A 25,574-nucleotide genomic window follows, 5' to 3' on the forward strand; every position below is an offset into this window, starting at 1 on the left:
GTCAAAGAGTCGAAATGTGCAGAAGAAAAAGAGTTTCATAATTTTCAACTTACCGTAAGCGAAAATAGTTTTAATAATTCCACACTGACTTCAGGGGGCTGAAAATTCAGCAGTTTCAATTTAAATCTACAAAGGGCATCTTGGTCTTGAGTATACCAAGAGTACTTACCCACAACAAATGTGGACATAATAAATAAACATTTGAGGGTTTTCCGATTTCTTTGGTAAAGAGAAGCTTGTATTAGCGCCTGTGTGATTCTGCAGTGGAACATTAGTTATAGCTCCCCTAATTTGAATATCTAATGTTGTTATGTTGTAAGGCCCACCCCTAAAGTAATCATATTCTTTCTAAGTTGGGGATAAGTTGGGATGTAAACTAAGGTAGGTTGGAAATTATGACTAAAAATGATTGCATGATTAGAAAAACTAAATTGGTGGCGAAGAACTGACTCATAAATGTAAAGATAGTATAACAGAAAGACTAATAAATGTACTGCAGAAAATTCCAATACATACAGCAGTAGTCACCGTACACTGATCCTATAACTTCTGCACACTGACCCCATGACCTCTGATACCTCTCACCCCTAAAATCCCCCTCCCCTGAAATAAAAATACAAAACAATTAAAGCGCATATAAAACAAAACAGGTAGCAACTTTAGAAAATAAAACACCAACCATAATATAAAGGAACATTATGTAAAAGGCAAAAAGGACATGGTGGCGGATGTGCACACTCACATCCCTTCTCCCTACACCCAGCGTTTTTCATGTCATCATTTTATGGGAAAGTCCTTAATTTGGACAGACAAAGGCACTTAGTGAATTTATGCTATAACAGTTTTTTTTTTTTTTTAATCAGTGCATTTTCATAAAAAGGGGAAAGTCTGTCCTTCATTGGCAAATAATTAGACCTCTTAAGAGGCCTTTAGGGTAATAGGTTGTAGTGCAGTCTCTCAAGGGACTGAAACTTGGAAAGGACTTCCTGGAACATTCTGGTCTCCCCACTTGACAATGAGGATGTAGTCTCCTTTGTCCTTTACTGTATAGGTCACATTGTACAATCGATTTCCCATGTGCTTCACATAAACTTCCTCGCATGGTGTCTTTGGCCCATGGACACCAACCATTAGCATGTTGGTACCTGTGTGATATCAATAATAAACATTTTAGGAAATAATTCAACTGTATGTGAGTACTCCAATACAATCAAAAAGCAAATTGCCATTCTACTCTCCGACACTCTTCTCCTGCACATTCTGTCCACTGTTATATCTTCCACACTCCTCTTCTACATATACTGCCAATGTCATATCCTCAACACTTCACTTATATATAGCCCCCTGTCATACCCTCTGTACCACCCCTTATGCATATATTGTCCACTGTCATACCCTCCATACTCCTCTTCTGCCCATTCTGCCCAATGTCTTATCCTAAACACTTCTCTCCTATATATGTAGCTCCTTGTCATACCCTCTTATACATATATTACCCTCTGTCATACCCTCCAGTTGCCTCTCCTGTACATACAGCCTGTCGATATAACCTCTGTACACCTCTCCTGTATATTTAGCCTGCAGTCATACGCTATGCACACTTCTGAACATACAGTCCACTGTCAACGAACTTATTACACTTCTTCATTATTGTGACACACAGCTAAATTACAGATAATTTATAATATTGACAGATATAGTTTCTTTAGAAACTGTGAACATAATATGGAGAAACTGTAAGCCCTTGTACACACGGTCGGACATTCTGACAACCAAATCCGTTGGATTTTGTCCGACGGATTTTGTCCGAAACTGTTGCATACACACGGTCGGACAAAGTTGTCGGAAAATCCGATTGTACATAACGTGATGACGTTATTTCGTTATGACAGGACTACGTTCAGGCTAGTAGCCAATAGCTTTGGTCTAGGAATTTGATCTGAGCATGCGTGGCACTTTGTCCATCGGAGTAGGCTACACATGACGGAGTATGTCCGATCGGAGCATGTTGTTGGAAAATTTTATAGACAAGTTGGAAAACTTGGTCCGTATCCGACGGAAACAGTCCGATGGAGACCACACACAGTCGGATTATCCGACAATACGGTCCGATCGGACACATTCCGACAATCTCCGACCGTGTGTACAAGGGCTAAGACTATTACAGGCCAAAATAAATGAGCTTTTAAGATCTATTTTTAAGAAATAAAAATGTTTAATACTTTATATCACAAAATAGTAAAAAGTGTGTATTTTAAAATAATATTCACTTTTAGATAAAACTGTTCATTTCGGCGTTTACTGGTTTGATACAAGTAACTTTATGCATTACAAAAGAAGAAAGATACATATACATTCAAGTAATATGATTATAATGACAATTTTATACACCATTGCATTGTGTTTCTCCCTTACCTGCTGTACTGCAGTCTACAGTAAAAGTGTTCTTCTGACCTACAAATGCCTTTGAAAGTCCAGGGCCCCGGGACACTACTTTGGAGGCATCAGATGCAAATTTAGGTACTGCCATTCCATAACCTCCTACAGAAGCTGAGGATTTGGTGACTGTTTCCACCAGCACTGTAGATGTTTCATGGAGACTGTGACCACCTGATAGCCGAGTACCTGTTGAAGGAAAGATGAAATGTTAAATTAAACACTGAGAGATGTAGAAAAGGCTACTCCTCTTCATTTAAATAAATATTTCATCTAAACTTGCATGAACCAGTTTTATTTGAATTGTATTTTATCACATTGTACTTTGGTGTTCTCTAACTCACCAGTCACCCTGGCCTTGAAAGGACTTCCCACTATATGTTGGGGTCCTCCATACTTGATGGAGATTAGGTAGTTTCCAGGTGCCATGGGAGTATATGAGACTTTATAGCCCTCAGGAGAATCTTGGCAATCCAACTTCACCTTGGAAGGCCCATCAATTGTCATTGACAAAGAGCCAGCCCCAGCGTTCAGGGTGCTGACTACAAATTCAGAGGGTCTCCCTGTGTAAGGTAGGGAAGACATAGTTAGGGCTCCTGTCTGTATTGGCAGCAAAGAACATTTTATGGTGTGTCATTCACCACTTATGTTATAGTTGTCATTGAATGCATGATGTTATGATGTGTAGCTTTCAACGTTGTTAAAGAGGAGGGTTAGAAGAGGGCTTTTGTTAGCCACTAATCTACACATGAAAGTTATAAGGCAGAATTGGCACAGAAATAAAGAGGCTTTCTTGTTAGAGCGCAGCTACAAAAATGCATGTTACATCTTTAGCATGATTTCTTATTTAGTAGAAAATTGAATGACTTTGTGATTTGGATGAATAAGCCATGGTTATTACACACACAAAGGACTTTAACATGAGTTAGTTTTATAGATGGACTTGTGGCTCTCACCTGTGACTCCACCTTCAAGACCTGGTCCATATGCTGTAACTAGACCTGGATCACCAGCCTGACTCTGTTCTCCTACACGGATCTTAAAAGGACTTCCAGGTATATGGCGCCCATTAAATTTTACATCAATGGAGTGCACCCCATTTTCATGAGGAATGAAACGGATTGAGTATTTATCTAAGGCAGAACAGAAGACACATTGTGGTCATACAATTCAAAATATTTAAAAAAGTTACTATTGTATTTTTGAGTTTCTTTAATTACCACTATCCACTTCGGACACATAGCACTCTTCTACCACCCCAGATGGTGTGTGCACTTTGCCTTCAATCACTCCACGAGCTCCATTCAACTGCACTGCAAATGAAGCTGGTTGGTTTACCTTCAGTCCTGTCTCCTGTAGAATAACACAGTTTATTGAATCTAGAGGAATATGTGCAGCACAGTTCAACTATGTTAATATATACAGTGCATAGAGATAGTTTTTAAAACAATTCTAGCATTTAAATAGAACATTACAGGACAGTTTTTCTATCAAATATATTATGTTATCAAAGGCAAGTAATAAAAATTTGAACTAAAATTATTCTTTTGAAAAATAAATATTGCACAAAGTATTAACTGTGTAAATTAACAGTCACAAACAAAGCATGTTTTAAGATTTTTACCTGTAGACTGGTGACAGTCAATCTGCGAGCATCATCAGAACGTGAGGCCACTGGTACCACAAAGGGGCTGTCAGGGATGTGTTCATCATTAAATTTAATGCACACCTCGTAGTCACCTGGGCAACCATATAAGGAATAATAGTCAATTATAGCATGAAACTTTATTGCTTATGGAATTTGCATTGGTAAATACAACCACTGCAAGGACTAAAAAATGAATTACACATTTGGGCAGGTTTAAGGGACATTTTCCCACAATGTAGTTAGTAAATGCTTTTACAATCCCAGAACCTTAAATGTACTCAATTTAATATTAAAATGAATGCACTCACCAGCTTCCTGCACAATGTAGGACACTCCACAAGATCCATCTTTGCGATCTTCAAAAGAGATCTCTGCTTTACTTGGACCTTCTACTGCAATTGACAAACCACCAGCACCAGCTTCTCGAGTCCATATGCTGAATTCAGCTGTGGGGATTAAAAGCGTTAAATCACCAGGAACATGCAAAATATTTGAGAGCTTAGTTTATTATGTTTATGTCTGTGTTTAATATCATTACTTCTTACCTGGAACACCTGCGACTCCCCTTTCCAAACCAGTGCCTCCAGCCCTGACCTTGTGAGCACCACCTTCACCCATGGGTCCAACTGTAAACTGGAAAGGACTGCCTGGGACATGCTGGCCTCTATACTTGACACTAACGGTGTGAGCTCCCATCTCCTGTGGGACAAAGCGCACACTGTATGTGCTATCTTCACCATCAATAATCTCTGCATCTGCTGTCTTTCCAGAAGGACTAGTCACTTGTGCTGTCATATCCTGGGCTCCTGGTTCACCTGGAAGGGAAAATAAAATTTGACTAAGAAGTCCTTCTTTAATAAAAGTTAAAAGAAGAGTGTTGTACTAAAGAATGCTGCTTTTACCTTCTTGTCGTGTAATGCTTCCAAAAGAGCCCAGACTCTCCCGGCCCAGGAAGTCACCAAAGACATTGTGGAAAGGATCACCGCCAACCTGTGTAGACTCTTCCACACGTACTTCTCTCTTTGTTTCACCTCCACGAGTTTTACTGATCTCTGTACGTTCAGTGCGCGTGTACGTGTGACTGCTGCGGGTGAATGTTCGAGTAAGGCGTTCTTGGGCTGAGACCATCTGGAACCAGTTACCTTTAGAAAGATTTATTAATCAAAAAGATTATTATATATGAACACACTTTATTCATTTGCTTTTAAGTATAAATTACAATTTGAATTAGCATGATCTTTTTTAACTGTTTGTGTGCTACATCACATATGCACTTTTTTCATATAGTCAAAGAGTTTAGAGACACGCAACAAATGAGATCTGCCCTACTGGTAACTGGTTTCATGGGTTCCATGTCTATATACCTGGAATCTTCAAATTGAGGTCACATGTGCTGCCAATGCTTGCAATGGATGGGGCCTGGCGTCTTCTTGTAATGCTTTCTTTTATACGTCCTTCCCCTGTAACCTTTACCATAAATGGGCTTCCTGTAAATCACACAACAATCCAGTGTAAGTCCATATATTTTTAATATATATATATATATAAAAAAAAGAATTTAGGACTAGATGCCCTTTATAAATAGTTTTATTATACACAGTAGGGCCAGTTTACTGTATGGATTATTTAAGGTACCTTACTTATTTTATGATATGCTAATTTTCTTATCAAAATTATAAATCTGCTTTCAAGAATATAGACTAGGTGTGGGGTATTTTCTGTTATAACAATTGACAGTTATTTTACCACTACAAGTCTTTATTTCTTGAATGGAATGAATACTTTTTATGCTCTCTGCAATAGATACCTAATGAACCTCAAAGTTAATATCAGCCAAAAGGAAGTATTTTAAGGTGTCAAAACTTGTGCAAAAATCTTTGTCAATTGACTATTAAGATGCAAAATACCACAAAAAAAGATAATATATAACTATAATATAACGTAATTCATCTAATTGCATCTAATGCTCCTGATTTTACATAACATGTGAAGCATTATTGATGAAATTATGTCATGGTGCATGTTCACATTTAAGGCAAGGAGGGATTTGGCTTCACTTTAAAAGGTTACTGAGATAAATAAAATGATATGAAAAATGTATGTACCACTGCGCACTTACCTGGTACATGCTTGTCTGCAAACTTGATATTTATAATATATGTGCCAGGCTCAGTTGGACAATAAGACACTTTACATGTTCCATCTTCCACATCCTCACAGTTTATATCCACTTTGCTTGGACCTTCAATGGATAACCCTAATCCTCCATATCCTAGGAATAAGAGTCAAATGTAGTCACCAGAAGCAGATGAGTAATAGAAATGAGGTAGTAAAAAAATGAAATAGGTATTTATACAAATATATGTGTACCTGCATTCCTGGTGTCCACTATGAACTCAGACACCTCAAAAGTGATACCCTCCAGCAATCCTTTTCCTGACACTTTCACTCTACTTGCATCCCCAATCTCAGATGGTCCAACCATTATCTTAAATGGGCTGTTACTGACATGTTTTCCATTTTTCTTCACACTCACCACATGTTCTCCCACTTCTTTTGGAGTGAAGGAGATTCCTGTAGTATGAGAGAAACAGTAGTTAAATGGGATTACCTGATAAATAAAATGCACTAAGATGCATTTTTAATGTTACTTAAAGTATTTCTTTGTGGTTTCAAAAAACAAGGCAAGGCCAATGTGTGATTCCAGTGGAACAAATGCAATTCCTTAAGTAACATAACTGAAATTTTCTTCTCAAATTCCCTTCATGGTCACATACCAATGTGCCTGTTTGGCAGCCTCTTAAGTAAACAGGGCTCTTCCATACCAGATGGAGCCCTAATACTGGCAGTCAACTGGCTCAGATCTGATTCTGTGATTTTGAGGGACACATCTGTTGAAGTCCCCACATTGAGTTGAGAAGTCCTCATGGAATCATCACCTGGTAAGGAGGAAAAAGGTCAGTATGTTTCCTGAAATATTTAGAAATTCCCCACTAACCACTCTGTGTCTACTGATATACTATGTTTTATGTTATTAAAAACTAAAAATGTTAAAACAATCAATGATAAGGATTTTACTTTTATTTTTGCCATGTGACAAAGAGTTTTGAATACGTTTTTCTCTAATGCCTACAATTTCTCTAATGCCTACAATCTTTTTTAAAAGTTCACCAATCTCATTATTAAACTCACCGGTTATCTTAGCTGTGAAAGGACTTCCTGCAATATGCTTGTCATCAAAGCGTACAATTATGTTGTAGTCTCCAGGAGCTGTTGGCAAGTAAGACACAGTGCAGGTACCATCCTTATTGTCTTTGCAGGTTATTTCAGCCTTTGAGGGACCCTCCACAGCCAGTGATAAGCCACCTATGTTAAAAGAGTTTTAATAATTTTTTTAGATTTCAAAGGCCAAGTCCTGTTAAGAAAAGTTCACTAAATTCAAGAAAAAAATAGCAGGCACTAATATACAAATATACCTTCTCCAGCATCCTTGGTGATGATAGTGAAAGTGGCTGGCTTGTTTACCATTCCATGACTAAGCCCTGGTCCATAGGCACTCACATGTCTGCTGTTAATGGCATCTACATAAAACTGCAGTGGGCTGCCTGAAAGCAGAATGACAGTTTATGTTTATAACATCACTATCATACCCAGTTTGACAAAAGGTAGTTGATTTACTAAAACTAGAGAGTGCAAAATCTGGTGCATAGAAACAAATCAGCTCAAGTTTTTTTTTTTGTCAAAGCTTAATTGAACAATCTGAAGTTAGAAGCCGATTTGCTACCATGCACAGCTGTACCTGATTTTTCACTCTGCAGTATTAGTATATCAACCGCAATGTTCCAAATATGGCATTAGTATCATCAACATTGGATTTTATTTTTGTTAGACTTAAACACTGATTTGCTAATGAGTTGAGAATTTTTAAACAATACATTGTGTGAGTATTCACTTTATTTATCCAATCAAATTTTTGTTTACTTATTTCATCCGCAAATAATTGGATAATTAAAGTGAACAGGAATTGACTTTTTATTTCATTGGATAATTAAATACAACGTATACACCGTATGTAAACATCATCAACTCCTTTATTAAATTAGCCCAGTAATATTTACCATATGTAGATGTACATTATTTAAGGGTCCTACTGAAATATTTTATAAGCAATGTTACAATTATTAATGAAATCTAGTTTTAACTTTTTCTGCAGTATCAAAGAGAGTGCGAACCTACAGAAGCTATATCATTAACATTACAAAAATATACAAATACATGACTAAAAATTAGAACTCTATTATAAAGAGCTTACAATCTAAAACATCTCCACTTAAAAATGATAAAACATTTCCTTACATCTGTAACTCAGGCTCACACAGATATTCTACTGGTTATACATGAAATAGGTTACCTGGAATGTGATTTCCATCATACTTTATGTCCATTTCATGTAATCCTTTTTCCACTGGAGCAAACTTAACAGTAACGGTTCCATCCTTGTTATCAGTAATATTGGGCCGAGCAGTCTTGCCAGAAGGCATACGGACTTCCCCTAAATTCAGAAAGCAAAGGAAGACAAGCAATTAGTATAGTAGAACAAATAGCGCCTAAGAACAACTGACATGTGATGTGTAAAAAAGAGACCAGAGTATGTATGTATCATATGTATGTATGTATCATGAAAAAATGGTCTTTTGTGCTAATTTAAACATAATACGGTTTATAATTTGGCTGCATTAAAATTCACAAGTTCAACCATAATTTCATCATCTACGAACTGTTTGTAAAGAAATTGTAAATGGTGTTTAGTGTGTAATTTTTAAGAGTAATTTGAGTGTGGACTTGTTTTGTGCCTAATTCTCCAGGTCAATGTGCAGTTTTAGTATGGTGAAACTACACCATATGTGAGTGTATAATGCTGTATATAGTACATGGGTTTTAGAGCACACTACTGCATGCACCATGGCACCAAAGCTTAGTTGTGAAGAACCTATTGCTAAACGTAAGTAGTAGTATAAATTTGCTTTTCTAAGTGGTATAACAGTTGAGAAAACGGTTGGTGTAAAACAGTCCAGAATGTGCTGCATTGATAGGACTATACCTGTAATTTCTCCTTTCTGCACAGTGAAAGGAATGACCAGGTTGAATGGCCTAAGCCTGGTGTCCAAATTATCTACTGGAACAACTGGCTCTTCGGTAGCCTACAGAGATCAGAAAAATACTAGAATTTAACCAAACAATAAAAACCCAAAAGTGAAGCAATGCCAATGTATAAAGGCGTGAGTAAATGCAAAAGGATAACAAAGATATCTAATTTATCGTTTAATCTTGACAGAGGAAAACATATGCTGGAAAAAAAAGACTGAATAATAAAAGTAAGCAGTATTCTGATAATGAACACAAAAAGATTAGTAAAAGAGCAATGTAAAGTAAGGAGTAATGCTGTCTGTAAACTTCATATTACATTAGGAAGTTACATCCCTTCCTGTGTCCTAATCCCCCTAGATCTTTGGTGTGGGACATCCAGTGCTAAACAGGTTGGGGATATCATAAGCTCCCTGTACCGAACAGGATTAGGCAAATAAAACTGCAGATGGTTCAGCCAACTGTGCTTTGAATTGTTGGCTAATTTTGCATTGCTGTGGAAAAAGGTAAACTTTTATGAGAACTACGTTTATTTTATAGTTTCTTATACGTTTACTCTATACAGAGGCTAAATGTATGAGATATAGGAATTCTGGGTTTTAATAGGGCAGAGGAAGAAGCAGTGAGATGAGCTGCATAGAAGAAATGAAATAAAGTGAAGATTTCAGAGTTCTAGAGTGACAGGGCAGTATAATTGCAGAGATATCTCTGTTTTATACCCAGTGAGTTGGATAGCCAGGAAGGTGTGCAGCATAGGGCTGTTGTAGCTGCACAGTGTCACATGGTTCCTCTATGATTGGAATGGTATCGCAAGCCTGGCAGAAGGGAGGGAAGACATTAAATACATGAAAGGTAAATGCCTGATTATTACATGGGGAGTGCTGTATCGCAGAATGTTTCTTGCTTTGTATTGGAAACTTACCACCACATGGAAGGGACTGTTGGGAATCTGTTCCCCACCAAAGCGGATGGTGATGACATATTTCCCAGGTTCAGGTGCTGTGTAGTAGATATCAAAAGTGCCATCTTGGTTTTCCACTACATCCACATCAAGCTCTGCCCCATCAGGTGTGGACACCTTGCAGGTCACTTTTCCCTTTCCTGCAGCTTTAGCATCTACTGTAATGACAGTTTCTTCCCCGATCTGAATGGTGGGTCCAAGACAGGCTCCTAATGGGCAGGAGGAGGGTGTTATTTGCAAGTCAGGAACTACTGAACTGTTCATATGCAAAATTATCAAACCTTCAGTCTGATTTTAGGCAAACAAATACATTAAAAATGGCTATTACTTAGGTTATAGATATTCTCAGAGTTAATAAACACTCATATTAATTGGCTCACCTGATCCATGTCCTCCAATAGACACTGTAAAAAGAAAGAAAATGCAACAATTATATTAGGCATTGCAAATGTTAAAATTAAATCCTGAGTTCTCAAAACTGTAAAAAAAAAAAAAAATGTTGTACTACCACTGACCTGTCACTAAACACTTGCTGGCATCTCCAGTAGGTACTGCAAGAATACGGAAAGGAGAGTAGGGAATTTCATCTCCGCCATACTTGATCGTAATAGTGTATCTTCCTGCCATGTCTGGTACATAGGATACTGTGTAGGTACCATCACCATTTCCACGAATATTGGCTTTCTTTGGCTTTCCTTCTGGGTCCTAAAAGAAATAGAATTGGTCATGATATTACTGTGGTCAAAGCTGGACATATTTTCTGAATAATATTTGATTTATATACCCTTACTGGTCTTTATAGAGCTAATTTCTGATTTATAAACCCTGCAGCGCAGGGAAAATATAACCATTGCAAATTGCAGTCACGGAATATTTATTTTATTCTTTTATTATTTCTGTAAAAGTGAACCACAGGGGTTGATTTAGTAAAGGCAAATAGACTTCAGTTGCACTCTGCAAGTACAGTTGCTCCAGAGCTTAGTAAATGAGCAGACGCTCTGCTGACTGCCATTACTGTCTACTGCTGATTTCTATCATCCAATCATGTGCAAGCAAAAAATCATTTTTTTTAAATGTTCCTTGCATGTGATTGGATATCTTTGCAAAGTGAACCTTTACCTCATTTACTAAGCTCTGAAGCAATTGCACTTGCAGAAAGTGCACAGTCTGTTTCCCCTTAGTAAATCAACCTATGGAGTCTTGATTAGCAGTTCCGCGCTTTATCTTATTCTTCAAAAAACGCCCAGTGATGTGAAAATCTAACAAGTGCATACAGTTTGCAACAACACTAATAAAACTAAATTGAATATTACCAATGTTGTAATTTATCAGTTATCTTTTTACATTTAATAATTCTTAACTTTCCCAACCACAGTTACCAAAACTTCAGCAATATTCAGCAAAGTAGTATGAATGGCAAAGGTACTATGTGGAGTGCAGTTACCCATTGCAAGCACCAGATTCCAGTTTAGTGAAATTGAATTAAATAAAAGCATATTGCTATTTGGTTGTTCTGGGTTACTGCACATTGCTTATTGCTCTTTGTCTTACTGAATAAAACAAGTCAGTGGCTCTCTAACTTTTCCAGTCATGTCCTAAAGATGGAAAGGTACGCTTTCTGTCAGTGGAATATCATATGACAGAACTGTGTGACTCATTAATGGTCTGTGTGAATATTTTACCCCTGCCAGATGGTGACAGTTTGCTGAGGATTAATGCTTATACTGAGTTCCAACTTCTCCATTACATCCCCTCCTATTTAATTAAATTTAGGCTATCAGTATTTCTCTGATTTACTTGTGTATATCAGATATGACATCACCAAATCCTTTCAAAATGCCTGCTTATTTGAAGCAGTATTATGTTACAGCATTAATGCTTTTCATTGCCTAATGATGGAGAAATGTATTTTACATGGCTGCATCCAGAGTGACCTTTGCATTGAAACAATAATATTTTACACACTCAGATGGATATGGCTAAAATGTATTACATTGTCTAATAAAATAACACTTATTGTATATTTATTTTACATCTACAGTATGCGTGTTTAAAGTGATACTTATACATAACTCAGTGAGCAATAGGGTTGGTTTTCTAAAGGCAAATAGTTCACTGTTCACTTTGCAAGGGAAGTTGTACTTTGAATGGGAATTTTCCCCAGAGCTTAGGTAATGTGGAGAAATAAAATTTTGCAATAAGTACCCACTCATGTGCAAGGATTTTTTTTTAAAACTGCATATTAGCCTCATATGATTGGATGATGGAAGTCAGAAGTCATTCACTAAGCTCTGGGGAAAATCTCTTTGCTAAGTGCAACTTCCCTCACAAAGTGAACAGTCTATTTGCCTTGTCCCTAATGTCTCCATTCTACCACTAGATGGTGATTTTCTTCCAGTTCTCAGCAAACTCTAAATATGAATGAGCTCATTCTAACGGGATGTACAAATCTTTCAGCTGCTCTATAAGCATACTAGCGGTCACTTGTTTTTATAAATATACCATATGAACAAGGCTAAAGTTTCTATATAAGCAAAGCTTTTAACCTGCTCATGGCAAAGTGTAAATAGATAATGATCTGCAAGCATACATTTCTTATAGTTTTGGTAAGTGGAAAACCCCTTTTGGTGAAGTAATCATGTTATGCATTTAGGAAGTGTTGTACACAAAGAAGTAAGATGCACTTACCAGAATCTGAACAGTAAGTAGCCCTTCGCCTGCGTCCCGGGCATCAATTGTAAATTCTACAGGCAAGCTGGCTGGTATGCCAGCTGAGTTAAGACCTGGGCCGCTAGCACGTACTTTGCTTGCATCATGGGTTGGCAGCACTTTGATCTTAAAGGGGCTATAAATGGCAAAGGATTTATTTGTAGCTTTGCACTATTTTATTTTTTACAGTATTAATAACCACAAGCTTTGCTCAGGAATTGTGCCAATCTTACCTCCTTGGTACTTCCTGGTCGGCATATCTAACAGATACAGTGTATGGTCCATCTGTAGCTGGGGTGTATTTGACTGTGTGAGTTCCATCACCATTATCTCTTACATCAACTGGCTCTGTAAGACCTACAACAAGAGAGATTAATTCAAATTTTGTCTCTGCAAAAACATATTTTTTTACTTTTGCACTTTTCATGTTTTTTTTTTCTTTACCTGATGGTCCTTGTACCAACACCTCCAATGGTGCAAGACCAGCCTTGCTACAGTCTACAGTGAAGGTCTGTGGGACAAGTGCTCTCACACCAGCCCCCAAACCGGGACCTGAACACTTCACTTTGCTAGGATCCACAACTTCTTTGACAGGCACACGGAATGGGCTTCCTGCAAGGGTCAAAAGACTGACAATTACTTAAGTCCATATTGTGCCATCTGTGTGTTCATACAAATGACAAGTTACAAATATATGCAATGGAAGCAAGCAATTTACAGTACCTGGAATTGGGCGCCCACCAAATGTAATGTTGACATCATACTCTCCTGGTGTGAAAGGGATGTACTCTACACTACAGCTACCATCCTTATTGTCCTTACATGACATTTTTGCTTCAGATGGACCTTCAATTGCAAGGCCAAGACCACCAGTGCCAGCACCCCTAAAAATTCAAGAAAAGTATATTTAACAGGGAAGTCTACAGAAAATAAGTCAAAATGAAGGGAAAATGTCATGAAAACATCCATTACACAGTGTAAGTGAAAATGTTTTAATCTCACCTGGTCTCAACTGTGAAGCGATTGGATTTGTTAAGCAGTCCACCTTCTAGCCCTGGGCCATATGCTCGCACGCGGGTTGGATCACAACCCTCCGTGACACCAACACGGAATGGGCTTTTAGGCACAGGAACATCATCATACAGGACTTCTACCAAATGAATCCCTGTCATAAAAAAGAAGACTGTAAGAAAATGCCCACTCAGGAAAACTGATAGTACTTTAATGAAAAACACATTCATGGTTTCAGCACTATGCATGCACATTTTAAGCATTTACTAGGGGAGGACAGAGAAATAAAGTGTAGTAAATAATTTGCAGTAACATAAACAGACAGTTTGGCTTGATCCCAGTTTACCTCCAATATGCTAAAGGTGTTTGTTTACTATACATTTATTACCAGCAGTTAATAAACTGCATTAATTTGTCTTTTATCAGAGTTAACTACTGTTTAATAGAAACAACCCAAACAATTAAAATAAATATGTAAATAAGGAATATAACGTATTTTTCACTGAAGCACATGACTAACTTTCACATGAAATTGAAAGTTACATTTGTAAACTGTATTCCCAATGGATTGATCTTAGTGCCTTGTTTGTAACTGTATAAGAGTTGGGCTCAGGGTGATGTTTTGTATAGCAATATGAAACTAGTGATAAATTTGCTTGGATCTTACCATCCTCATACGCTGTATACTGCACATGATAGGTTCCATCTCCTTTGTCCGTTATAAAGCTTTCAGTGACAGCATTTGAAGGACTAATGATACGGGTGGTGACATGGCTGCCACCTGTTTTGGTTAGAGAGCGAGCATCAACAGTAAATTCTGTGACAACTTCACGCAGAACACCTAAAACAGGGAAAGGGATAAAAATGATATTATATTTACCATGTATACATCTTGTAGAAATTGAAGACTACTGTTCACATTACTATATGTATTAAATTTGTTTCATCAGAATTTGCTAGGCTTAAAAAAGATAAATACCTAAAATGGGTTACTAGTAGTTAAACAGTAGTCAAACCATCCCTGTGTATTCTATTAATTGTATTATATAAAAATGTGGAACATATAAATTTACTATATTTTCCAGTTTTTTAACTGTGTATTGATACTGGTTGGAATGTACAAATTGTGCTAGGTCACATAGCTTTCAAGGAAATTCTGGACAAACCTATAAATGTTATGTTTTTCTTGAAAGCTGCAGCTCACAATGAATACAGCAAACACAAATGTTTAGGGAAGATCAGCATAAACACTTTACTAAAAACACTATTTACTGTTAATCTTCCTCTCATCACTTACCTCTGGGTTCTACTCCTGGACCAAACACCTTTACTCCACTGGTATCCACTGCTGGTTCAACGTTTACACGGACAGGGAATTTAGGCACGGCATGTCCTCCATATTTAATGGTGATTGTGTAAGCCCCAGGGCATGATGGGATGTAGGTGATACTATAGGTTCCATCGCTGTTGTTTTGAATCAGTACTTCAGCTTTTGCACCTGAATCTGAAAGAATCTCAATGGTAAGCTCAGCCTCACCAGCTTTTGAGCAGTCGACAGTGAAGGTGGCCACTTCTCCTGCTTTCCCTCTTTCTAAACCTGGTCCACTGGCTGTCACTTTGCTAGGATCAAACACAGGTCGAATGTCAGCCTTGAAAGGAGAACCAGGAATGTGGGCATCTGCAAACAAAATATTGATGGAATATTCCCCTGGTTCTGTAGGGAGGTAGGATACTGAACAGGAACCGTCTCCATTATCTTGGCATTCAATTTTGGCTTCACATGGTCCTTCAACTGTAAGACCAAGACCTCCAGTACCAGCTCCTTTGGTGTCAATTGCAAATGGTGCTGGCTTGCCCACAAACCCACCTTTAAGGCCTGGGCCATAGGCACGGACCTGTGAAAGACATAAAATACATTTTACATAACATAATAAACCTTTAAATTGTTAACACAAGCACTACATTTAGCAGTACTATACAACACTCTAACTAGTAGGACCTTTGTGGAGATTACAATACATTTTTTAAATTTGGTGCATGATTAGAAATTGAAGAAATATGTTACAAAAGTTATTTTTGTAAATTTTCACAGGATTCTGTAAATGTTATGTAACTAATACAGGAATCTTTTAAATGTCCATAATGTGGGCATAAGTTGAATAAATTAGCAAACATGTACATTGTGTCTTCCAAAATGCAAACCTGCGAGCATAATTAATATAGCAGCCACATCTTAAAAATAATAGTAAGACTAAAAGGGATATGTTACTCTCTTCACTTAAGACAATGAAACTCCCCAGACACACGAGAATACGTATGGTAAGCTAATAAAACAGACTGATTCCCATTTCAAGCCATGTGTATTTATTTTTGACAAAAGTCAGCATTGCATCATGTGCATCATATTTCTTACAGACTTTACCTCTTTTTTGTTTCTATTGTTAGAGAGAAAATAACTAGTTTGTGATTTTTCATTCCACTTCTAAATGATAAGGGATGTCTGTGAACATCAGATTGTACTACAGCTCCTTACGCCTGTTAACTTCCCACATAGATAAGTGAGGTCACCTGTGCATTAGTAGGACTGGACAGCTCACTCCCATCCCACAGCAACTGACACTTGGCAGTTGTCCCAATTCTGCTGTTTTGCTCATTTTCACTGTTCATGCAAAATGCATCATATATAAAAAAAAAAGCTGTGAATTCGATATGCTGAGATGTATACCCTTTATTGCTTAATGCATTTTTTTTCCTCCCTGGCCTGTTTGCAACTTTAAGCTATAGGCTTATGTAAACAGGGATATGTATCCCCCTCCTCTCTGACTGCTCTGGCCTGACATTAACCCCTCATCCTGCTCAAACAACAATGAGAAACACATGGATAAAAATCACTGGTTTGCCAGGTCTAAAGAAGACATAGAACAGGGGTAGAAGACTATAGACAGAATCTGAATAATGCTCTTAGGTAATGCAAAGATGTAAAGAAGAAATATAGCAGATATAATGTGAAAAATAGCAGAACTGGAATAAACTAAGAAATAGAAAATCAATGCTTTGATTACAATGTGAAAAAACACACATAAATGGTTTAAACATGTAAGAAAGAAAGAAAGAAAGCAACAGCAGAAATGCAGTGTTCTTTGGTTTAGCATTGGTTACTCTAGTTCAATCTCACAGCAGCCTTTTATGGGATTCCCTCTCCCTTTTTTATTTTATTTTCATCTTGAATCCATAAAGGAATGATAGTCCTGAATTGACATATGTGCTAGTATTATCATTATTATGTCTATAGTAAATGGACCATCTCAACCACTGCACGTCATCCTCTTCACATGTCTCCATCTTGCCCTTCCAGGTGGAGAAGTTTGTGGACAGTCAATATTGTTTAGTTGGTATGATTGGAATATGATGGCTGCTGATAATCCCCATTGCATCACAGTTGTTTGACAATTATTCGTTTTTTACTGTTTGTCTAAATCTCTTTTCAATAAAAACCAATGGATAATCAAACAATAGAAGATAATAAAGGAACAAAGCCTACGAGTGAAGAATTTCTGTTACTTACTTTGGAAGGATCGGGAGGCATGACAGCTTCCACTGTGAATGGGCTTCCTGGCACAGGATGACCATCATAGCTAATGTCCACCTTGTATGGTCCCTCCTCAGGAGGCATGTATTTCACGGTGTGAATCTCACTAGTGACACCAGTTTCCACCTTGCAAGGAATTGGACGCCGTGATGGAGATGTAATCTTCACATCAACCTTTCCTTGACCTCCTGCTCCACTGGTATTAATGGTGAACTCTTGGTCCTTCCCAACATCCACCTCTGCATAAGCAAATATATTTAATGTTCAGGAAACAGGTAGAAAAATAACTTTAAAACTTAACAACATGACAAAGCTCTCACAGTAATGAATCAAGATATTATCAACAGCCTACAGATGTAACAAGATATGAACTGCAAAATATGAGGTTATACTCACTGTTGTTGAGCCCCTGAACTTTAACTTTGCCCAGGTCCAGAGGAGGTGCCACAGTGACAATAAATGGACTCTTAGGAATGGGATCTCCTCCATAGGTGACTGATACAGTTATATTACCCTGTTAAACAGTAGAGAGCTTAAATGTGTTGTCCAGAGTTTAAGACTATAATGTGCAACATACGTAAAATAAGCATACTGTTGACTTAAACAACAGAAAACAGGTAATGCAGGAAACCTGGGAACCATAAGAATTTAAATGATATATGATAAACATACCTGTTGCACAGCTGTATACTTCACAGTGTATGAATAGTCATGGTTATCAATAATTTCAAAATCTTGAACAACTTCACCCTTTAAGGTACCACTAAACTGAACATCCAGCTTTGCTTTTCCAGCACCTTTAGTATATACAGTGAAGTGTGTGGGCTTTCCAACTTCCACTCCTGTATAATATCAAATGAAGGTAATAGTTATTAGTAGTCATTACTTCTTTTACAATTGATATCACTAACTAAGCAGCATACCTGAAAAATACCTTAATGGAATTATAATGCCTGAGCTGACATTGTTTTTAAAACATAAAAATATGAATTGATCCTTTTCATGTTTTAAACGTTCTTATTATGTGAAACAAAAGGAACGCATTGGCGGTTATTTACGAAAGTCAAATACACTTTGCACTAAAAGTGCACTTGGAAGTGCAGCCACTCTAAATCTAAGGGGTAGATCTGAAATGAGTGGAAGCTCTGCTGATTTTATCATCCAATCATGTGCAAGCTAAAATGCTGTTCTTTATTTTCCTTGCATGTCCACCTCGGATCTACAGTGACTTTACTTCCAAGTGCACTTGCAGTACCAAGTGGATTTGCCTTTAGTAAATAACCCCCACTAATGGCTTAACAATTAATCAAAACAAGCAAGAAAAAATGGCAGTGGCAAAAGGATACAAATTTTGAAAATACAGTTTGCTAGGCATAAATTTAGACCTGGTTTTCCTACAATCTTTTCAATTGACTAATTCCTTAGGAATCACAGCAGTCTCACCTGTGCGATTGAGTCCAGGGCCTTCTGCTCGTACCTTGCTGGCATCATGAGATGGATCTACCTTAACCCGGAAGGGACTGATTGGTATTTCCTAATAAAAAGAAAGATAAAGGGTATTTATAATAAATTTAATAAATAAAGAACATAATTTTCAGGAGGAAGAGAACATTTATCTTCATACATCTGTGTTCATACAGGAAAGCATTCATACATACAGTATCTGTTTATATGGGAAGGTTCTTAAAATACATAAGGGATGACTTACTAAAACTGGAGAATCTGGTGCAGCTGTGCTAATTAACCAATCAGCTTCTAACTTCAATTTGTTTAATTAAGCTTTGAAAATAAAACCTAGAAGATGATTGGTAACTGTGTGCTCCAGTTTTGTAAACCTAGTAGATAAACAATCAATATTAACATTTTTAGTCCAGTGATATGTAGTTTTTTCATACCTGGTCAGCGAATAAGACCATTATGGTATATCTCCCAGCCCCAGGGGGTGTGTATTTCACAGTGAAAGTGTCATTATCATTTTTGATTATGTCAAAGTCAATATCTGCTTCAGCTGGTCCCACCACACCAGGTGCACACTTAATGCCGATGCTGACATCACCTGTGAAAAATGGAGATTAAACAGTCTAAATAATGTCAATACTGATTTCAAGAAACTACATTTTTCCAAGAAGCCAGTCTTACCTTGTCCTGCCTCACTGCAATCCACTGTGAAGTAAGTTGGCTCATTAGCTTTTAGGCCTGTCTTTTCTACTCCAGGTCCATAAACTTTAACTTTGTTAGGGTGACTACCCTCACCCACTGACACCTAAAATCAGTAATAAGCAATATAAGTGCATCTACACATTCCTTTAGAACATATGCTCATATAATAAATTATACACTAACATACATATAGAGTACTACATAAAAAATTATGCCAGCATTTGGTAGTCAGTCAATACTGTTTCTGTAGAAAATGCGAGCAGCACCACTAGCTCAGCATTCTGTTGATTGCAATTGTAACTCACCCGGTAAGGGCTATTGGGGATATTAACTCCTCCCCATGAGATGATGATAGTGTGTTTGATTGCTTTCATTGGTACATAAACACATACATAAGTATTATCTCCATTGTCCTTAATCTTGATGTCAATTGGTGTTCCCTCGGCATCCTGAAAGAAAACATAAAATTAAATTACAGACGAGTGTATTAATATATAGTAAAACTTGTCAATGCTGAAGCATTATACAGGTTTCATATACCTTTATGTTAAACGATTTTATGAACATCCAAACTCAAAATCAATCCAATAATGACAAAGGTAACAATGATAACTCACAACTTGGTACAATTCAGCTAAAAATCTATCCATACATTCATGTACCTGTGCATAGATCTTCAGTTCAGCTGTGCCAGCCGCACGGGCATCAATAGTAAATTCAGCAGGGTGTTCTACTATGCAGCCAGTAGGTTCAAGACCTGGACCAAATGCCTTAACCTGAAAAATGATGAGAAATAGCCAATATAAGCACCATCACCAAGACGAGTTATACAGTTTCAGTTATTTTGTATGTAATTGAACTGCTTTCTTTATGTAATTATTTATTTAATTTGTTTGACATAATAACAGATTTTAATTGATCTTATACGTCAGAATTACTTTGATGCGGACTCCTGTGTATTCAATAATTTTTTAGCCTTCAATAACCCAGTTAAGGACTATGTCTCTCTCCCTCTAATAGGATCCCTCTCCACTAAGCCCAAAGTCACAAGTCTTGAACAAGAGAGGTTTCTCTCTTTGATGCTAGTAATAGTTTCCCAGTCATATAAATTATGTTTAGAAGGAGGTGGGGGGGGGGGGGGATTAGAAGATGAGCCTGCAAAGGTCAGATCCCAGTTAGACAAATGCGTATCCCCAACCCTCTCTCTTGAACTTGTAAAATAACAGGTGGTAGACAGGGGAGGGAAAAGGGAGGTTGACTGAGAGCTGAAATAGAAACAGCATTTACATAGCCTGATCCTCTTTTAAAATGATCTCTTATATTTGTTGATAGCTTAAAAAAAGAGCTATCTTTGTTGGTAGAAAATGTTTAAATGCTCACATTGCTTTATATTATTAAGGTTATTGATTCTATCTATTACACAGAAGGATTTTATCATATGTCCTGATTTAGGGGCACCCTGAGGCTCAGATGCTAAAATAATTATTCTCTCAGGAGCAGTGCCCTCCTGGTTCTCCTGTAATAAATTGTATTGTAGTCGTATTGTCTTCCTTTACCTTGGAAAGAGCTGCGCAAACTGTTGGCTCTAAATAAATCCTGTATAAAAATAATAAGTAAACTATTGAATGCGCCGTTTAACAGAAGTTAAAACTCCACATCAGATTTTAGTATGGTATATCCCTAAGGCCTGCATGTACTATTAGGACCTTTGAACAGACAAACTTCAACTTTATCCAACCTAAAGTTTGTCTTAGGGTAGCCCCACATGATCCTTCCTAACTGAATAAAATGTAAACCTCTGCATAAAACAGTCCATTATTTTCTTTTTACCTTCTCTGGGAAGCCTTTGATGCTGGCTGGTAGAATATGAGCAATGAAAGGGCTGTCCTTGATGTCCTCATCATCACAGATTACATGCACTGCATACTCGCCAGGCTCAGTGGGCCAGTAGCGCACATCACATGAGCCATCTCCCTTGTCATCACACTCGATCTTTGCCTGTGAGGGACCCTCAATGGAGAAACCTAGAGATAACATTAAAGACAGTGTTTGCAATAATGGCATTGCACAGAAAATGAAAACAGTTTTCAAAAGGTACATTTCTGTTAGTGTTGTCTATGGTATCTCTTACCAAGTGTTCCGACCTCTGTGCCTATGGCTTCCACCACAAAATCAGCAGATTTGCCCACCATGCCAGTCTCCAGGCCAGGACCCCATGCTCTAACTTTCTGTATTCCGACCTCAGGACTGACAAGAACCTCAAATGGGCTGTATATAAACAAAAGAAAAAATATATTAAACGATAAAGAAAAAGTATTTGTTTGTAGAAATGCATTGTGGATATAACTGACGTTATTTATTTATGTCTTAGTCGAAGAAAAGTAGATCTTGGGTCAATATTTAATGAAATGTATAACTAAGTATTCGAATGTGTGCTAAATGTAAAAATAAGGTAACGATTTGAAAAAGATTGTTGAGAGCTGTTAGTAGGTTACACACAAATTTTTTTTTGACTTGATCTATAAATCGAAATTCTTGAGCGCTGTCTTAAGGATGGTGCATAAGTAGAGCAAATATTCAGTTTTCATGCTCACCTTCTAGGAATGGCAATTCCGCCCCAAGTGATGGTCACAACATATTTTCCTGGCAGTATTGGGTAATAGTCACACTCATACACTCCGTCTCCAACATCTCGGATTTTCACTGGCTCCTCTGTACCCTCTGGTGGTCAGAAAAATATTTTGGAGATTGTCATGAACGTCACTCTTATTTTATGTAGCTTTTTTACCTTCTGTGAGAAATTGTTAATTCCTTTAAAAACTTGACTACTCCAACACATTGGTAAAGATATTATGGTAAGGGGTAGTGAATACAGGATGCAGCAATGTCTCTATGCGTCTTTACTAAATTAGTCAGCATGCCTCCCTTTGAGGTGATGTATTAGCTAAGGGTTGAACGTTTATTCTGTCTTTAGTAATAGATACTAGCTTTGGTTTAGGCAAAGAGCAGAGAAACCTGCTTTATACCCTTTTATCTGTACCCACATTTTTAGATGTCTATTAAATTTTACCTTCAGGACAATCTAACGGAATATAGTGCTCATTTTGTATAAGTGACTATCTATTATCTTTCTCCACACCAGTTTGGGGTGAGATGACCTGTCCACCAAAGCTGCTCTATCTTGTTGCCACCCCACTCATAGACATCATCACACAAAATACAAGCCCCTGCTGATCCTCCTTTGTATGTGATGATGAGAAAATTACTGAAGATTGGCTCCTGAGTTAAGTAATATTCTCTATCGGGTCATATTCTAAAAAGAATGGGCAGCGAATTCATGATATGCTGGAAAGGAATTGGATATGTTTAATTTTTTTGTAGCCAGCCTGGAGTTATACTTTAAGACCCAATTAACACTTTGCAATAATCTCTTGGTGGTAGCCATTAATATTAAGTTTAAATCTATATATCTATATTAATCTAGTTTTGTGGAATAGTGTATACCTTTAAATTAATGTAAAGTAGTACAATTTTAATGGCTACTTACTGGGCCCTTTAACGGTGACTTTCAGCTCTCCACTTCCTGCACCCTTGGTGAACACTTTGAAGTCAGCCACTTCCTTAACTCGTATTCCTTTAGGCTGTAGTCCTCGGCCAGAAGCTCTGCAGGCATTGGGGTTACAAGCTGAAATAGACATAGCATGTTCTAGTCATAGGAGAATACAATGAGAAAAGAAACTGACATAGACTGAGCCATAAATAACACAATGTACCCACTGATAGAACACAGGACTGCAAGTAAAAAAAAATGCATCTGATTTTCATTAAAATCCTATCACATACCATGCAAATGGTATGTCATGTCACAGGTATTTGCTTCAGTTTTGTCCAGGACAAAAAGCAACATGCATTAACAAACAGACATACAAATTGTGCACACACCTCTCCTTGTATGTCCTAAGGATGGATACACCAGATGCATTTGTAATCCTAAAATTTATTTATTTTTGTTCATTTTCAAATGCACGTTAAAGACATGGGCTTATTATGATGTCAAACAAAATCTTTTATGTGATAATTCTTTAAAAATGTGAATATACTTAGTACCTAGTGAAAGCATTATTAACACGTTATTAAATGGAAATCTCTGATGAGGAATTTACAAGATTAAGAAGAATAATAGCAATAGAGGACATCCACAGTAGAGGGCTTTAGTGGAAATATATGATTAAGTCCCCTCTTCCCAGTCACATGTGGTGTAGGGACTGCTTATAATTCTTCTCATAAACTGGTAATGGGATCGACATGTCTTGAACTCCTTGGTACTCAGGAAAATGCCCTAGTGTAGCTATGATATCTGCACTGGCCTTGGGAAAATTATCCCCCTGATTATAATCTTCTAACATTCCATTTACCAGAGATAGAATTTAGCAAGTTTCTAGAATATAGCTAATTGCACCTATGTATAGCATGTTAATATAGTAGTGCCAAATGTTTCTAGATGGGTGGTTGTTTTTGTAATTAGATTTACCATGCCTAAAATGAAATACAGTTTACAAAATGATCCAGTGCTTCTATCCTTATTAAATTCATAAGCAGCACTCCACACAGTATTGCAGTTTTTCGTTGATCATGCATACAATTTAGCTATTTTGACAAGAGTGCAACAACAATTTATTGTTATGCCTTCCGATATTTCAAGATATTATATAGGAGAACCCATGCTTGAGTATTGTTTTATTAATGATAAGATTAGTCTTCAGTTTGGAAAATGTACTCTAAGCAGTGCATTTAACCTACATCCATATTCCACCTCAATAAACAGTTGTTTTGGTTAAACTAGAGACGGTTAAGGGGTTTCAGAAGATCTTATTATTGATGTTGAGGCCAAGACAGAACCTGTTCAGTTTTTAGCCAATTGTCTTTGCTTGAGTCCCCAAATATTCCTACAGAAACAATGCAGGGGCAGGTGACACAGTATAATGGTGATCTATCAGGAACCTCTTTTTGGGAAGGGAAACAACTCTAGCATAGGATCAAACCTGTTCCAGTCCATGCAGAATAGGGCAAATCATGTTAACAAATATTTCTTTTATAGCAAATAATTGTATAATTAAAACTCAATATATGTAACTCTTTACTAAAAGAAAAATATCCCCAAAAAATTGGATATCTTAAAAGTGGTCATGTATTTAACAGGACAAGGCATAGGAAAAATGTCAGTGGTTCCCATGTGAAAGGCAGAGGACAACCAGGCATTGCATGCAAGGAAGGTGCTAAGACAAAACAAAGATTTGTAGTACAGGAAAATGCCACAGGAAAGAGAATTGAATAATGATTGTTTATAAAGAGAAGAAAATTGAGTACCGGTAATCATTATTCATACCGGGGGACTAAACGCAAACACTTTTTTTCTCAAAATAAGTAGCTATGGATTTGCAATGGTACATGCAATAGGGAACGTTGATCATATAAACAGTTATCTGCTCAACGGGTTCTACAAATTACTAGTTAAAAAAAGTATTGAAGTTTATAAAACATATGCAAGGCATTGTCAGAGGACAGGCCATGCTTAGAGCGTGCAGGTTTATACATGTGAAGCAGCCTGTTCACAAAAATATGGCCATGCACAGGCTGAGTCTACCCTACATGGGCAAGCCATCCTGAGGCTGTGTTCTCTCACACTTGTCAGGCCATGCTCAGGCCATACTAACTTGATTTGCGTGGCTTAGGTTTAGGTGGAGGTGGGGGAGCCACTTTCTTTGCTTTTTCAGGAGGTGGGGTAGAAATGGCCTGAGGGGTGACTTGCAGGGGAGGGGTGCTGGGAGCCAAGGCAATAGCTATGGGGAATGCAAAAAACATGGGGAGAGAAGTTCAGCAAAGACGTTATACATGTAGACAATCATACAAAGTGG

The 25,574-nt window shown here is 37.4% G+C and overlaps 1 protein-coding gene across 6 annotated transcripts in view; it reads right to left on the reverse strand.

Annotated features, from left to right (window-relative positions):
• Positions 1-834: 834 nt before the first annotated feature.
• The window catches only part of FLNC (filamin C), an 80,291-nt gene continuing 55,551 nt past the window's right edge, over positions 835-25,574 (reverse strand). The window contains exons 9-49 of one of the 6 annotated variants that reach the window (XM_077472862.1): positions 25,374-25,499; positions 23,207-23,344; positions 22,254-22,380; positions 21,791-21,927; positions 21,490-21,683; positions 20,322-20,435; positions 19,965-20,108; positions 19,639-19,762; positions 19,395-19,555; positions 18,943-19,033; positions 18,172-18,341; positions 17,896-18,013; positions 17,476-17,738; positions 15,208-15,805; positions 14,578-14,751; positions 13,902-14,064; positions 13,623-13,783; positions 13,344-13,511; positions 13,133-13,256; positions 12,879-13,035; positions 10,706-10,895; positions 10,571-10,594; positions 10,152-10,399; positions 9,949-10,044; positions 9,186-9,285; positions 8,496-8,636; positions 7,561-7,689; positions 7,277-7,450; positions 6,862-7,023; positions 6,455-6,658; positions 6,204-6,356; positions 5,449-5,571; positions 4,987-5,226; positions 4,630-4,899; positions 4,393-4,530; positions 4,061-4,176; positions 3,657-3,789; positions 3,393-3,569; positions 2,781-2,999; positions 2,416-2,625; positions 835-1,145 (exon numbers count right to left, since the gene is read on the reverse strand). In XM_077472862.1, coding sequence (XP_077328988.1) covers positions 958-1,145; positions 2,416-2,625; positions 2,781-2,999; positions 3,393-3,569; positions 3,657-3,789; positions 4,061-4,176; positions 4,393-4,530; positions 4,630-4,899; positions 4,987-5,226; positions 5,449-5,571; positions 6,204-6,356; positions 6,455-6,658; positions 6,862-7,023; positions 7,277-7,450; positions 7,561-7,689; positions 8,496-8,636; positions 9,186-9,285; positions 9,949-10,044; positions 10,152-10,399; positions 10,571-10,594; positions 10,706-10,895; positions 12,879-13,035; positions 13,133-13,256; positions 13,344-13,511; positions 13,623-13,783; positions 13,902-14,064; positions 14,578-14,751; positions 15,208-15,805; positions 17,476-17,738; positions 17,896-18,013; positions 18,172-18,341; positions 18,943-19,033; positions 19,395-19,555; positions 19,639-19,762; positions 19,965-20,108; positions 20,322-20,435; positions 21,490-21,683; positions 21,791-21,927; positions 22,254-22,380; positions 23,207-23,344; positions 25,374-25,499 — 6,887 coding nt within the window. In that variant the 3' untranslated portion in view covers positions 835-957. Of the gene's footprint in view, positions 1,146-2,415; positions 2,626-2,780; positions 3,000-3,392; positions 3,570-3,656; positions 3,790-4,060; positions 4,177-4,392; positions 4,531-4,629; positions 4,900-4,986; positions 5,227-5,448; positions 5,572-6,203; positions 6,357-6,454; positions 6,659-6,861; positions 7,024-7,276; positions 7,451-7,560; positions 7,690-8,495; positions 8,637-9,185; positions 9,286-9,948; positions 10,045-10,151; positions 10,400-10,570; positions 10,595-10,705; positions 10,896-12,878; positions 13,036-13,132; positions 13,512-13,622; positions 13,784-13,901; positions 14,065-14,577; positions 14,752-15,207; positions 15,806-17,475; positions 17,739-17,895; positions 18,014-18,171; positions 18,342-18,942; positions 19,034-19,394; positions 19,556-19,638; positions 19,763-19,964; positions 20,109-20,321; positions 20,436-21,489; positions 21,684-21,790; positions 21,928-22,253; positions 22,381-23,206; positions 23,345-25,373; positions 25,500-25,574 lie in introns of all 6 variants that reach the window. The other 5 variants (XM_077472866.1, XM_077472865.1, XM_077472864.1 and 2 more) reach the window with 5 other exon arrangements.

This window comes from Lithobates pipiens, unplaced genomic scaffold (genome assembly GCF_037356315.1).
Source record: "Lithobates pipiens isolate NorthernLeopardFrog02 unplaced genomic scaffold, aLitPip1_a1.2 Scaffold_8, whole genome shotgun sequence".
NCBI classification, from domain to species: Eukaryota; Metazoa; Chordata; class Amphibia; order Anura; family Ranidae; genus Lithobates; species Lithobates pipiens.